This window comes from Peromyscus maniculatus, chromosome X, assembly GCF_049852395.1.
Source record: "Peromyscus maniculatus bairdii isolate BWxNUB_F1_BW_parent chromosome X, HU_Pman_BW_mat_3.1, whole genome shotgun sequence".
Classification (NCBI taxonomy): Eukaryota; Metazoa; Chordata; class Mammalia; order Rodentia; family Cricetidae; genus Peromyscus; species Peromyscus maniculatus.
The window spans coordinates 16173996-16190047 of NC_134875.1; the positions used below are offsets into that span (position 1 = coordinate 16173996).

General features: G+C 37.6%; 1 protein-coding gene across 6 annotated transcripts in view; it reads left to right on the forward strand.

Annotated features, from left to right (window-relative positions):
• The window catches only part of Mcf2 (MCF.2 cell line derived transforming sequence), a 102382-nt gene that overhangs the window by 22731 nt on the left and 63599 nt on the right, over nt 1-16052 (forward strand). For 3 of the 6 annotated variants that reach the window (XM_015987387.3, XM_015987385.3, XM_015987386.3), the window contains exons 3-4: nt 1960-2074; nt 4609-4699. In XM_015987387.3, the coding sequence (XP_015842873.1) occupies nt 1960-2074; nt 4609-4699 (206 nt within the window). Of the gene's footprint in view, nt 1-1959; nt 2075-4608; nt 4700-9609; nt 10027-16052 lie in introns of those variants that run through there. The other 3 variants (XM_076562897.1, XM_076562896.1, XM_015987391.3) reach the window with 3 other exon arrangements.

Below are 16052 nucleotides of genomic sequence, written 5' to 3' on the forward strand. Positions count from 1 at the left end.
ACTGTGAAACCATCTCTCTAGACACTTAAATGAACTTTGCTAAAAAATTTACTTGACACTTTGTGAGTTAGGGTTTCTCTGTGTAGCCCTGGCTGTCCTGAAACTTGCTCTGTAGACCAGGCTAGCCTCAAACTCATAGTGATCTGCCTGCCTCTGCCTCCTGAGTACTGGGATTAAAGGCATGTGCTACCATGCCCAGACTTTAGACTTACTGTTATGTATGAATGTTTTGTCTTCATGTATGTATGTGTATCATGTGCATGCCTGGTGTCTGTGGAGGGAAGAAGAGAGTGTTAAATTCCCTGAAGCTGGAGTTACAGATGATTGTGAGCCACCATGCGGTGCTGGGATTTAAATCTAGGTCCTCTGCAAGGGCATTAAATTCTTTTAACTGCTGAGCTATTTCTCCAGCCCCTGAGTCCCTGAAGTCAATGATTTTCTTTCTTTCTTTCCCTCCCTCTCTCTCTCCCTCCCTCCCTCCCTCCCTCCCTCTCTTTCTTTCTCTTTTTTAATTTTTTTTTCTTTTTTGAGGCAAGGTTTCTCTGTAGCCCTGGCTGTTCTGGAACTTACTCTGTAGACCATGCTGACCTCGAACTCACAGAGATCCGCCTGCCTCTGCCTCCAGAGTGCTGGGATTAAAGGTGTGCACCACTATGCCCAGCTCTCCTGAACTTTTTTATGTCTAGTAATATTCCTGGTTCTGAAATCTTGTTTGCTTAATATTAGACGGTATAACTGGATAGATTTCTGTCTCTCTTCACTTTCCCAGTTCTAGTAAGAAGCACATGTTACCATATTTATTTGGGTTCTGGATGATCTACCGCCATACTTCATGCTTGTATGGACAGCACTTTGCCAACTAAGCTATTACTCCAGCCTTGATTTTTGAACTTTAATTGTAACATTTAGATAATTTTCTTTTCTGCTTACCATGACTCACTGTGTTCAGTTTTTTTTTGTTGTTGTTGTTGGTATTTTATTCTTTTTTTTTTTTTGCTTTTTTTTTGTGATATATATTTTTTATTTTACAATACCATTCAGTTCTACATATCAGCCAGAGGCTATATATATAGCATGGAGGTCCCTAGGACGACTGTGGCATATAATAAATTTCAGTTTTACTCAATTATTGAAAAAAATAGCCAAATGAATGGAAACACATGAACTATGAACCAAAGGCTGAGGGGCTCCCAGCTGGATCAGGCCCTCTGAATAGGTGAGACAGTTGATTGGCTTGATCAGTTTGGGAGGCATCTAGGCAATGGGACCAAGTCCTGTGCTCATTCCATGAGTTGGCTGTTTGAAACCAGGAACTTATGCAGGGACACTTGGCTTAGTCTGGGAGGAAGGGACTGGACCTCCCTGGACTGAGTCTACCAAGTTGATCATTGTGTTCAGTTTTATGAAGTTTTCCACTGTCAATTTCTCATTTGGAATTTAGGATCGCAACCCTAGTGTACACCGTGGATTTTTAATCTTCTTGGTTGTTCAACTTAGCAGATCATCTGTTTCTTTAGCCATATTTATTATGCATATCACATGAAATTCTCTTCTTACTTGCTTATTCATTTTGTCCTCTTTGTTTTTCTTTCTTGTTTTGCTTTTGTTTTAGGAACCACTTTGCTAGATTTTACTTATTGTTGTTTTGGTTTATATGGAAATTGTGATTCTCATAAAACTCTTGATTACCCCAATCTTTTAATCATGCTCTTTATTATGATTATGATTGTTATTTGGTTTTTCGAGATAGGGTTTCTCTATGTAGCTTTGGCTGTGCTGGAGTTCACTTTGTAGACCAGGCTGGCCTTGAACTCACAGAGATCCGCCTGCCTCTGCCTCCAAATGCTGGGATTAAAGGTGTGCACCACCACCCAGTCTAATAATCCTCTTTAAATTTGAAACTCCTCCTTCTTGTTTTATCACATAAATTGATAATTTGGTTGATTTGGTTTATTTTAGGTGGCCGGGGAAAGGACAATGCTTGGATCATTACATTTCCAGAAAACTGTAACTTCAGGTGCATTCCAGAGGATGTAATTGCAAAAGTGCTCAATTACTTAACATCCATTGCAAGGTATTGTATTTCACTACATTCTAAAATTTTGTTTTATATCTAATACCAACTTGAAGGTTATAAGAGGAAGATTGCTTGTTAGTATAGTTCTTATTATTGTTATTGTGAATAGTAAATAAACTTTACCTAAAGTACATAAATATAACAAAAGAGGAGGCTGAGAACTACTTAAATTCTCTTTTTTGTTTGTTCATTTGTTTTGTTTTATTTATCAAGACAGGGTTTCTCTGTGTAGTCCTGGTTGTCCTGGAAATCCTTCTGTAGACCAGGCTGGCCTCAAACTCACAGAGATCTACCTGCCTTTGCCTCTTTGAGTACTGGGATTGAAAGCCTGTGCCACCAACACCTGCCTAAATTAGAAATATATTCTTTAGCTTTATTCATTCATTCATTCATTCATTCATTCATTCATTCATTCATTCATTTATTTAATATATAGGAGAGCGCTACCTGTATGTATGACTTTATGCCAGAAGAGGGCATCAGATCCCACTATAGATGGTTGTGAGCCACCATGTGGTTGCTAGGAATTGAACTCAGGTCCTCTGGAAGAACAGCCAGTGCTCTTTAACCACTGAGCCATCTCTCCGGCCCCAAATTCTAAATATATTTAAAAATATACTGTAAAATATAGACTGAGGATGCAAAATATATCCTGAGGAGAAAATACATAAATATGCTGAGGATCTATGTAAACAGATGTAGCACTCTAAAAGTGCTGGCCCTCACAAAGTATGGCAGTCATATATAAAAGAATACTTTACTAGCTAAGAGTGAAGAAAGCTGTCTTTCCCTTTGTCCAAGGATTATATACAGCAGTGGTGCTGGGAGCTACTATGCAGGATAATTTGATAACAAAATCAGTTGGCACTAGTGTGTGTTAAAATGAAAAACTTAAAAGCCTCCTTAGAGGAGCTGGAGAGTTTTCTCAACAGTGAGAGTGCTTGCTGCACAATCATTAGGGCCATTTATCAGATCCCAGCCTCCACATAACAAGCCAGGTGTCTCACGCACCAGCTATGAGGTGGTAGAATAGGAGAATCTCTGGGGCTTTTTGCTTTTCAGCTTAGCCAAGAAAATGTGAGCCCCATGTTTAGGGAAAGAAATTCACCTCAAAAGAATAGGTGGAGAGTGATAGAGGAGGATACCCAATGCTTTCTACACACACACACACACACACACACACACACACACACACACACACACACACTTTAGAGATTATATTTCTGTTGAATATAATCTATCTTTGTATGTATGTATGTATGTATGTATGTATGTATGTATGTATGTATGTATGTATGTATGTATCTATCTATCTATCTATCTATCTATCTATCTATCTATCCAGACAGGGCCATACTTTGTAGACTCGGCTGGCTGGCCGGCTGGCCTGGACTTCCCTATGCACTTCCCTGTGTAGACCAGACTGGCCTCATATTTACAAAGATCTTTCTACTTCTGCTTGCAGAGAGCTTGTATTAAAGTCCTGTGCCACCACACTCAGCCAAGATAAAGTTTTAAAGGAAGCAGTTTTCATTTACTAACCCTAAAGAATAGAGAACATAATTTATTTGAAGAGTCTTATGAACAAAAGTCGAGCTCTAGGAGAGTAAATTTCTATTGTATCTGTTGAGGCTTAAAGGTATTTTTAGGGCAAATCAAAGTTATATTATCCATTAAATTGACTTCCCTCAAACTCAAAGAGTAGCCGGCAGTGAAAAATTACATATATATATATATATATATATATATATATATATATATATATATATATATTCTTCAAGCAAATGAAAAGATCATTGATAGATTGCTATGTGAAGTTAAGCTTGATATTATGAAAGGCAGAGGTTGTTGAGTTTTCCACCAACATTTCAGGATTCCAAATCCATTTTCCTAATCTATCTTTGTCATATAACTATTTCCTATTTTATTTTATGTATTTTTATTTTTGTTTTATTTTATATGTATGTCTGTGTTTTTGTGTGAGTGAATGCCATGTCTGTGTGTGTGCCCGTGGAAGTCAGAAAAGGGTAATGGATCCCTTAGACCTGGAGTTACAGATGGTTGTGAGCCACTATGTAGGTACTGGGAATCAAAGTCAGGACCTCTGCAAGAGGAGCAAGTACTCTTAACCACTGAGCGGCATCCCTCCAGCCACTTCATTTTCCTATTTACAAGATTGAAGTTAGTGTTGAAAAAGAAATTAAATAGTAAAAAGGGGACTATAGATTTAAATAATTTTTTAAGAATACCCTTTTTGGTTTATTTTGAGACAGGGTATCATTATATGGCCCTGGCTGTCCCAGAACTTACTATGTAGACAAGGTTGGCCTCAAACTCACAGAGATCTAACTGCCTCAGCCTCCCTGAGTGTTGAGATTAAAGGCATGCAACACTAATTCTGGCTAAGATAGCACTTTCAGATCTAAACTTGTCTTCAGTTAAATATAAACTGTAAAATAAATAGTCATAAATAAAGACATATAACACATAAGAGTTATTACTGACAAAAATTATTTCTTTTTCTTTTGTAGACAAAGTGGATCTGACTCCCGATTTACTATTATTTTGGATCGAAGACTGGATACATGGTCTTCCCTCAAAATTTCCCTCCAGAAAATCTCAGTAAGTACCATGTACTCTGCAGTAACGTCTTCTTTTATATATACTTAGCCTTTTGAAAGTATGGGTTATTTTGATATTGGTGGAGACGATAACTATTTATATTGATATAATGAAAAGGGAAAGTAGGAAGATTTGTGGACTGAAGTAAAGAACTCAGATAGGTCTCAGTAAAGAACTTGAGATCCTGATATAAGTCCTAGTGGGAAAGAATGAATAATTGATGGTTCAAGTTATAAGTGAGCAAAGACTTGTGGTTCTGGATGACTTTCAGGGGAAGGCATATATTTTATAGGACCTTTTAGAAAATGGAGATATCTGTGTTGTATACCCACGATACATAGAAAAATGTAAAGAAAAAATTTCAAACAGTAGTTGGTATTCCAAGCACCCAGAGATAAGCCCCCCCCACATTTTTTTTTTTAACATTTTGGTGTATATGTTTCTAGACTGCTTTTTCCTAGGATAGAATATAGAGGTGAGTATCCCCAAATTCTATATCAGCCCGACTGAAAGTCTAGTCTTCAGTTTTGAAGATCCAGAAAGAAGAAATAGTTTTCCTAGAAGGCACAATAAAATTCTGCCCATTGCTATGATAGATTTACATTATTAGGCTCTCCAGGATAGTGATGCTGTTCAAAGCCTCCCTTTAACAGAAGACAAGGGTGATAGGGAGGGCACGAACTTCTTCTGAGCTGACAAGACTGGGAATGTCTGTGAAAATTTCACGTGGCCCATATTCTCTATCAGAGCCAAGTTGCTGGGACTCGGTATACTTTTTTCTTTATGATTCCACTATAGTCAACCATGAAAAATTCCTTTTCTTTTCATTTAATTTTTTTGTTTCTATCATTTTGTTTTACAAAACCAGAAAACTAAGCAATAGATGATACAATATTTAATACAATAAATGATATACTAGGAGTTGTTTATTTTAAGCATATATATAAAAAGTATGGGTTGTTCATATTTATTGGTTGTCATGTGAAGTTTCATACATCTACACATTGTATAATGCTTAAATCAAGAAAGGCATATGCCTTCTCAAACATTCATTTTTCCTTTCTGGTGAAAAATCCATTCTAGCTCTTTGAATGGGATAGTATATTATTGTTATCTCTTGTCAACTCATGTGTAATAGCTCACCAGAACTTACTGCTCCTGTGGTCTGCAGTTCTCTGTCTCCTGACTGACTCAGGGGCCACTCCCACCAGAGGAAATTTATTTAGTTTTAAAGCCATGACAAATATTGAGGTTGTTGAAGTTCTGAGTCAGTACTTTTTTTTTTAACTATATTGTTTGTTGACATAAAAACATGCTAACACTTGGAGCCAGATATATTAGCAAAGTGAATAAGATCATCCATTTCATATCATGAATTATTACTTATTTGGGGGCCATTTAGTAGTGGTTTTCTGTTATTTATTTACAACAGGTATTTAATCTATAATATATATAATATATATAAAATAAATAGTGCATGTTAATTTATTTTCCTTTTGCTGTGATGAAACTCTATGAAAGCAGAAGAAGGGCAAATGCTCATGATTCTAGGCTATAATCTATTATAGCAGATAAGTCAAAGTGGCAGGAACTTGAAGCAGCTGAATACATTATATTCTTAGCCAGAAGAACAGAGAGATGAGTGCATACATGCTAGTGCACAGCTCCCTTTCTCCATAGTCACATAATCCAGGAAGCCCTGCCTTGGGAATGGTGCCACCCATGGTGGGCAGGTTTTCACACCTCAGTTAACACAATTAAGATAATTCCCCCGCAGACATGTCCAGAGGCCCATATCACTGGTGATTTTAGAGTTTGTCAAGTTGACACTTAGCACTGACCATCACATAGTGAAGAGAACATAAAAGTCAAACAAGTTGCTAAAATAAAATAACAATACTGACTGTAGCTCTGTTGGTAGAGTCTTCCCTACAAAGCCATCCTTAACACTACATAAATCAGGCATGGTGGTACATGCTTGTAATCCTTGTACTCAGGAGGCAGAAGCAGGAGGACAGGCAGTTCAAGGTCATAACTGGCTACATAGTAAATTTAAAACCAGTCTGGGCTATGTGAGACCCTGTCTCAAACAACAACTACAGAAAAGCCTTTGTAAGTACATTTTTCTGCTCAAAAGCATTCATATTTATTATCATGGATACTCCTTTTTCTAGATTAAGAATTGTCATCAGGCCTCAAAATTTGTCTTCTATATACTTAGACTACATGGATATAATATCTTTTGAAAGGGTGTATGATGTATTAACTAAAAAGCCAGAGTAAGAATTGAAATTTCATGAATTCTAAATGGTGTCCATACTACTTATCTGCTGCTTTATATAAATAACTGTTTGCACGGATTATAGATACACAACTAAATTCAGTGTTTTTTTTAAGATAAATTCTTTTGGGGTGAATATATTTGCCCTTAATATACTATTGAGTTGTATCAATGGGATACAATGAAATAAAAAAAAAAAAAAAACTATTTCCCTTGTCTTATGAACTTGAGTTCAGTAGAGGTAATGTCTTGTTTCTTGTTGTTCTAGGGCTGTTACCCAGAGGGCAAGTAGGTTTTATTCTCAGCAAACAGCTTGGAGCTCAGGGTCTTTTTATTCTTAAACTACCAAATTAAGCAAGTTAGGGGTACAGGACTTTTTGTCATATAACTGGCTACATTGAGACCCTGTCACTAAAAGACAAAAGACAAGGCTGAGGTGATGGTTCAGCATATAAGAGCACTTGCCAGGCAAGCATGAGGACCTGCATTCGAGCCTCCAAAGCCAATGTAAAAAGCTGTGGGAACAGGAGAATTAGTGAGTGGGACTTGCTGGCTGGTGGCCTAACTCTGGCTCCTGTGACAGAATCTGTCTCAATGGCAGAGAGTGATAGAGCAGGCCACTCAACATCTTCTTTTGGTTTCTGTGCATGCACATGGGTATATGAACACACACACACACACACACACACACACACACACACACACAGACACACACACACACTCATTGTATTAGTTTTTTGTGGCTGTGAGAAGACACTTCAACCAAAGTAACTTATAGAAGAAAGAGTCTATTTGGGCTTGTGGTTCCAGAGGGCTAAGAGCCCATAGTGGCAGGGAATCATGACTGCAAGTGGAAGGCATGAGGGCAGGAAGTGGATGCTGAGAACTCACATTTTGAACTGCAAGCATGGAAAGGAGAGAGCAGTTGGAAATGACAAAGCCTCTCTCCAAGTGACATACTTCCTCCAACAATTCCACTAACTGAGGACTAAGTGTCCAAATACATGAGCTTATTGGGGGACAATCTCATTCAAATTACCGGACTCACACAAAACAAAATTGTTCTGGAGATGCAGTTGGTTAGATGTTTCTTTTTAATATATTATCTTATTTCTTTCTAAATATTTATTTCATTTTTAATTATGTATGTATATGAATGTGTGAGTGTTGGTGTCCAAGGAGTCCGAAAGAAGATGTGGGATCCCTTGGAACTGGAGTTATAAGTAGTTGTGGACCACCTGGCATGGGTGCTGGTAATACTTGGGTACTCAGAAGAGAAGTTAGTGCTCTTAACCACTGAGTCATCTTTTCAGCCCTCTCTTTTCAGCATTTTAAATGTTTCTGCTGTTGATATAGTTTATATACTCATGCTCAAGTTCACGTTAGATATAGCTCAACTATCAATAGCTACCAGACACGATTTGAAGTAAAGATGACTATTGATGAAATAAGGATGAGTATTGAACTGTCATCAGAATATATTGTATGAAAAAAATCTAAATCTCATTTCAAAAAAAAAAAAGATGACTTGAATGCCAGATGATGTCATGAGGTAAAGTTAACATTTTATAAGATATTCTGATGAAAGTAACCATTGTGTAACACGGCTTTTTGTGGTCTATTACTTTAGCATTTACCAATTTTCTTCTGGTCCTGGGGACAGAACCTAGGGCCACATGTGTGTTGACACTGAGTTACATCCCCATGTGGTCTATTACTTTCGGTAAGATAACTATATAGTTCAATTTGAAGACCTTAACTTACAGCTTCCCAAATAAATGAAAGTAGGCAGGTTAGGCTTCATAATTAATGAGAGAAGAATTTGAAATTATTGCTGATTGACATATAATAATTGTACATATGGGACTGGAGAGAGGGCTCAGCAGTTAAGAATACTTGCTGCTCTTGCAGAGAGGACCCAGGTTCAGTTCTCAGCATCCACATGGTGGCTCACAAACATCTGGAACTCCAGTTCCAGGGGATTTCACCCCTCTCCTAACCTCTGTATACTCTTCCCTGCATGTAGTACAGAGATATATACTCGGGTTCACACATATATGTGTAAGATAAAATAAATATTAAAAAAAATAATTGTGGCCAGGCTGGATGGTGCAAGCCTTTACACCCAGAACTTGGGAGACAGAGGCAGGCAGATCTCTGAGTTCATGGCCAGTCTGGTATACAGAGTGAGTTCCAGGAAAGACAGGGCTGCACACAGAAACCCTGTCTTGAAAAACAAAAGAAAAAAAATTGTATATACCAATGGATAAAATGTGTTGCTTTTATACATATATATGTTGTGTAGTGACATGTCTATCACATTAAACATTTAACATTCAAAATGTTATCTTAAGCTATTTTGGGGAAAGGCTAGTTTGAGGGAGAATCTTCTCCATCTTAAAAAGTTTGCATGCATCTTCTCTTCTTTCAAGATTATCAGGATACAACTTCATAAACTGTAATGTTTCTCAACACTTAAACCTAGAATAGAATGTAGTAAAACAATATAGAATTGAAGTTTAAGTCTCAGAGTAGGGCAAGACAAGAGGATAAGGTACCAGTGAGTACTACCTTCACAAAGAATCTTAGCATTCCACCTTAAAAAAATCTAACTACGCAGAGGCAAGCCAGTCCCATCCAGACTGTTCCTAAGGAGGAGAGTGTTTTTTTTTTTTCCTCCCCCCATTCTTAGGACATGCCTGATCTTCTTGAATAGTCCACCACAAGCTAATCCACAAGGTTCAATCAGGCTAAGTAGTTGGGGGACTGTGTCAACTCTGAATTACAATGAGCAGCAGGGAAGAATCTGTCAGCTGACTAATCAGGGATAGTGGATTTTTTTGCAGCTCTGCCGCGGTGGTAATGGAAGCAGCCGTAGCTTTGTTTGATAGAGATTTTTGGCTGCTGGTTTTAAATACCACCCAAGAAGCAGCTCGTATTTCATCAATGTTGCGTTGACAATCGGAAAAGAAGAGTGTAATTGTGTATAGGCGAGATGGCAGAAGCAAATCCCCCGAGAGGCAAGATGAGGTTCAGAAGGAATGCGGTAAGGGCTCTGCCTGCAGTCCTGGAAAGGCTATTCCCAAGTTCAAGTGTAGGGATGCTGCAGCATGGTGCTACAGCACAAACTGCTGAGTGGGGCTTTTAAGGACAGATGGGGAGAATGGAGACTTGTATTTTCGTGAATTGCATTGATGTGATTACTGTGAGACTGGCCTAGGGTAATTTAAGGAAAAGAAGTAGAATATCGCTTCAAAATCTAAATGTCATCAAGTTTATCAGAGAGCATTGTTGGTCATGCTATTTGTTTAAGAGTGTATTAGCAATTTAGAATTGTTTGCTTGCATAGCTTTAAATCACCAGTTAAAAGCATACCTAACAAAAGGATTTATGCTTTTTTTTGGACACCGGTCAAGTAGAGTGTGATATCCTGGATGGGTCTGGAGGCGATTTCATCACCACTTAAAAAGGCAATGCTGCTTAGCTGTCACTTTAAAAGTAGAAACATTTAAACATCTATAATATAGGAATGTTTTGTAGTTTCAATTCTTTTACAAATGTACACTTTCAAGGGGCAAAATTCTACCCATTGCCAACTGTTTTAAGGGACAGGAAAGTGGCTTGTTTTCCAACATAAGCTAAAATTTTCAAGTCCCTCCTTCAGTTACTTTCCATAAACTTTCCTACTTACATTTCATTCATTCATTCATTCATTCATTCATTCATTCATTCATTCATATATTAATAGTCTAAATTACCCAGAAATTTTCTAACATGATCTTCAGATTTGTTTTAGAGAAACACTGAAATAACCCAGGCTAATTTAACAACAAACCAGTCATCCACACGTCATTAAATGTCACCTTAAGAAACAATAACAACAAACTATGTTATTGCTGTAATGGCTTAAGATACAAACTTGCCTGCTCAAGTATTGAGGTAACATACACAAAAATGAAAAGTTAAAAATTACTTGTAGAAAAAAACTCAACTAAATTAAGATCCACCTAGGACAAGGAAAGTAAAGAATTGCATTGCTGCTGACTGACAGCAAATGCCAATAGTTGAGTGAATGATTTTTCTAATAAGAGTTTTAGCATAGAATGTTCTCTAAAAATTACATTTATTTTGATAAAGTTATGTATTCAGTCCTATACATGATTTTATGTTGTGAGAATAATTGCTTCAGACATTTAACAATTTATTTATAATGCATGTAAAATGTGTGTGTGTGTGTGTGTGTATGTGTGTGTGTGTGTGTGTGTTTGCAATATTAGCAGTTTTAGTATCAAAGGTGCGTTGACTTCACCTTTTGGAAAGGTCCTAATTCTTTTCTGTGCATACATATTTTCCCAATGCTAAACTTAGTTTTATGTATACACACCTTAATATACACACAAATACAGCACACAGATAGTAATTGAATAGGCGTATCTCACTGTGCTCCCTATGACACCAGTTTCAGTGGTAAACAGGTAATGGCTACTGGCTAAAGGTACTCTCAGTCTAGTAGAGAGGTAAAGTATAGTGTAAATATCTATTTCCAAAGAACTTCAAGCTGGGAGTGGGAGGCCTCCCAGGGCAGGTGCCATTTGTTTGCACCTTAAGTCACTACATGTGTATCTGTTACCTTTCTCTGATCCCCCCCCTGATTTTTATTTCCCTCAACTGAATTACTTTAAGTGGCCCCCTAGGAACAGGTATCTTTAAATGCAATTGATTGGATTGGTTCTGAAGCCTAGAGCTAGAGTGGTAGGAAAATTTGCTTTGCTTGACTAGAGTGAAAAATTGGGGCCCGCCAGTAGTGACGAAATGGCTTAATTGGGAAGGATTTTTGGATTTGGGCTGATCCTGGAGGCTATGGTAGGCCTAACAAGATGGTTGAGTAGAATGTAAAGTCTCGAGAGAGGATTAAACTGATTACCTGGTGGAAATTGAATGATTAGCTGAGCTATGAGGAGGGGATTAGAAGAGATACATGTGACAAAAGGGACAGACCACAAGGAAGGGGTATTGCTGAGGACTGTCCTACTCGCCAGGGCAACACTTTAAGTAACTCATATGTTCTGTACTCTTGAAGAGTGGGGAGGGGTTAGGGGAGACAATGAAAGCGGCTCTTGCCATAGAAAACTCCTCTCTAGAGCTCCAGGTCATGGGGTTTTCCCATGACATCAGATACTGTCATGGTATTAGATCATAAGTTTCCAGTCTATGGGCTACCTGATGCTAGCTTTTTTCCATAACTTCAAAAATTGTTACTGGTCTCATTTTGTAGAGTCAAATGAATTCCTTTCTAAATTGCAAGGAGTAAATCTGTATTTATATGAAAGGTTAGGTGTCTATAAAAAGTTATTTGTAGTTCCGAAAGGTCTTAGAGCCACTGTTTCACCACTGTGCTTCACTTCTCACATCTATAAGAGATACAATAGTAGGAAGGCTAAATTGAACAGTGTGTGTAACAAGTCTACGTTGTAGGTAATGACTTTCAGTCAAGGGTCCTTAATATTTTTGTCATTCTTTGCCCAAAAGGTTATAAAAGAAATGCTACAGGAATAGAAACTGCCTTTTTAAAAATAGTAATTAAGCAACACTGTGTTGTGTAACACACTTTGAACATTTCTAAAGATATAACTAGAGAGGCTAGAGAGGTGGCTAAATGGTTACGAGCACTAGCTGCTCTTCCAGAGTACACCTGGGTTTGGTTTCCACCACCTACAGAGCACCTCACAACCATTTGTAATTCCAGTCATGAAGAATCCTATGCCCTCTTCTAGCCTTTGTGGACAACAGGCATGCACATGGTACACAGACATGCATGCAGGCAAAATGCTCATATGATTTTTAAAAGAAGAGATAGTTAACAACCCTATAGGATAAGTGAAATGCCTCCCTAAAAGTATCACATAAAAGAATATCAAATAACTACTTTCAGGGTTTTAATAGTTAAATGGCATATCAGGTTTATGCCTTAGTGAAGACATGTACCTGGGTGGTCCTGGGGTTGGTATGATGAGTCAAGGGCAAGAAAATCTGTTCTCTAGGAGGGAAAGATAATAGAGAATGTATTTGGGGTCTGTTTTTTTTTTTTTTTTTTTTTTTGAAGAACTAGGAAGAGTTGCTGTAGACAGCTGAGTTGGGGCTATGAGCAGTGAGGGATTGGGCACATGAGTCCAAGCCCTGTCACAGTGGGCAGCATGTTCCTGTTACAGATATGTGTCTTTAAGTAGCTGCGTGTTGGAACCTCAAAAGATAAAAATGTCTGCAAGAAACTCAAATCAGTGATGATTCTTCTCAAGCAGTCTTTCTTTCTTTTGTTTTTATTTTTTTTAAAAGAGGAAACAAATAAAATAAGACTGATCTATGATGACTACTCTTGGCTGTTTTGACAAGTTTTTAAAAATGATTTATGGATTTAGAATGTAGAGTTTAATTTTGGAGAAAATAGAAATTGTGCTTTTTCATGTTTATATAAGCATACAGATTACATATTCTTAAAACATTTAGAAATGCTGTATTACTAAACTGAAACATCACAGCTCAGTGGTCATGGTTTGTGATTGCTGTGCTCTGCATGTCTGTTATGAAATGCTGTTTGATTTTTTTCATTAAATTGCTCATTTAAAATGCATTATCCTGAAATTCTTAGTAATAAGCATTTCTGTATACAGAGAATAAAATAAAATACTTTGTCTACCTTCATATATATATATATATATATATATATATATCCACATAAACATGGACAAATTAATCTTAATCTGCATGGCCTGTCAGTTTAAATTTTCTCCAGATTTCTCTGTTCCATCTAGATTCTCATATCAAGCAAAGAAAGAGTGAAAATATATTATTCATATTGGCCCATGTTTAGATATAGGAATGTTTTCATTCAGTGTTTGTAGCCCACAGATGTGTTTTGTTTACACTCTACAATGTTTTCACAAAATTATCGTTTGTTTTCCCCTCTTTAAAAATATGGGTTTTGAGCCGGGTGGCGGTGGCGCATGTCTTTAATCCCAGCACTTGGGAGGCAGAGCCAGACCGATCTCTGTGAGTTCAAGGCCAGCTTGGTCGACAGAGCGAGATCCAGCACAGGCACAGAAATTACACAGAGAAACCCTGTCTCAAAAAACATATATATATGGGTTTTGCCAAGCAGGGTGGTGTACACCTTTAATTCCAGCACTCAGGAGGCAGATGTAGCCAGATCTCTGAATTTGAGGCCAGCTTGGTCTACATAGCAATTTCTAGCTAAGTTAGCTAGAAGTGACACAGTAACATCCTGTCTAAAAAGAAACCAACCAACCAGACAACCAACCAACCAACTAACTAACCAACCAACCAACCAACCAACAGAAGCCACAACAAAACTTAGACTCCTGGAGCAATGATACTCACAACTGGTTGTTTTTGACATAGCATCTTACTTAGTAAGCAGCTCAAGCTAGCCTAGAATGCTAGCCCAAGATGGGCTCCTGAGTGTTAGCATTACAGGCATGAGCCATCATACCCAGCACAACTGGGGAGCCTTAACATTCTATCTACGATACTTATGAAAATCCACAAACATTTAAGTGACAATGAATACACCACAGAAAGAGAACTGAATGTGATACTCATGGGTAGGTAAATGAAGAAGAAAGTAATATTAAATCAATGTATTAAACCGTGATTATAAACAGCCATAAATTAGGGGCTAGAGAGATGGCTCAGTAGTTAAAAGCACTTGCTGTTCTTCTAAAGGATCTGAGTTCAATCCCCAGCAATCATGTCAGATGGCTTATAGCCCACTGTAACTCCAGTTCCAGGGGATCTGATATCCTCTTTTGGTCTCTTTGGGCTCCTGCACATATATTAATAAACACACACACACACACACACACACACACACACACACACACACACACACACACACACACACGTAAATAAAATATAAAATAAATAGACCTAAATTGGATGGCTGTCCAACTCTTAATTCCCCTAAGGGGCCATTTTTCAGTTAACCCTCCCTTCATTTGAGAAGCCATTCTCTCTGCTACTGCTCTAAACACTGGTTCCAAATACATTTCCAGTATCCAATAATTCCTGAGGACTACAAAAGTGAAGTTCTGCTTGGGATTTTTTCAATATCATACTGAGGGAGAGAAACCTCAAAGACATCATTTTAAAGGAAATTGTACCATCAAAACATGAGTAGTTCCTTTATTTCCTGTAGAGTTACACTTGCAATGTTTTTCACTATAGAATGATTCTGAAATTATCTTTGTAGATATTATGCTAACTCAATAGCTAATCTCAAATTTAGTAGGCATTTGAGGGTAATAGCTAGACAGCTACTCAAGTGAGTTGCGTTAAACAGTTCATGTGATTTATCAGTTATTTGTTTTATAAAATTGAAGCATTCAGTTCAGATCAGGCATATTAATTATATCTTCCATGTTCACATGCAAATCAAGTACAGTGAGTTTTCAGTCCTAAACCTGTTGTCTTAATCAACCCTGAACAGGCCAATTGTTCTGTAAAAAGTGAATCTACACCCTTACATGAATACTTTTCACAGCCCTTCTTTTTTCAGATTATGGTTTTGTTGTTTTGTGGTGCTAGAGAACGAACCCAAGACCTCATGCTAGGAAAGCACCATAAATTCCCAGCACATATACTCTTTAACATACAAGCAACCAAACAAAAATTATGTATAAAGCAGATTTATTTTAAAAGATTGTTTTCAGGACTTCTAAGCCTCACTGGTGCAAGGGTAGAAGTATTAGTATTTACTAAATGCTTATCCTCAGATTCACACTCATAGTGAACACTATTAAAACACTCTGCTAATTTCTTAATGTGAAGAGGTTCTATTTCCATCTTCATTTAGCAACTGGAGAAACTGAGTACAGTGAGCAGAATAATCAATTTTTGTATGTCTATGGCCCGAACCCTCAAACCTGTGAATAGGCTATGGTAAAAGGAACTATCTAGTGTGATGAGGAATCTTGAAGAAGCTAGGATTGTAGCTCAATTGGTAGACTGCCTGTCTAGCATGCACAACATCCTGGTTGCATCCAGAAGTACAGCATG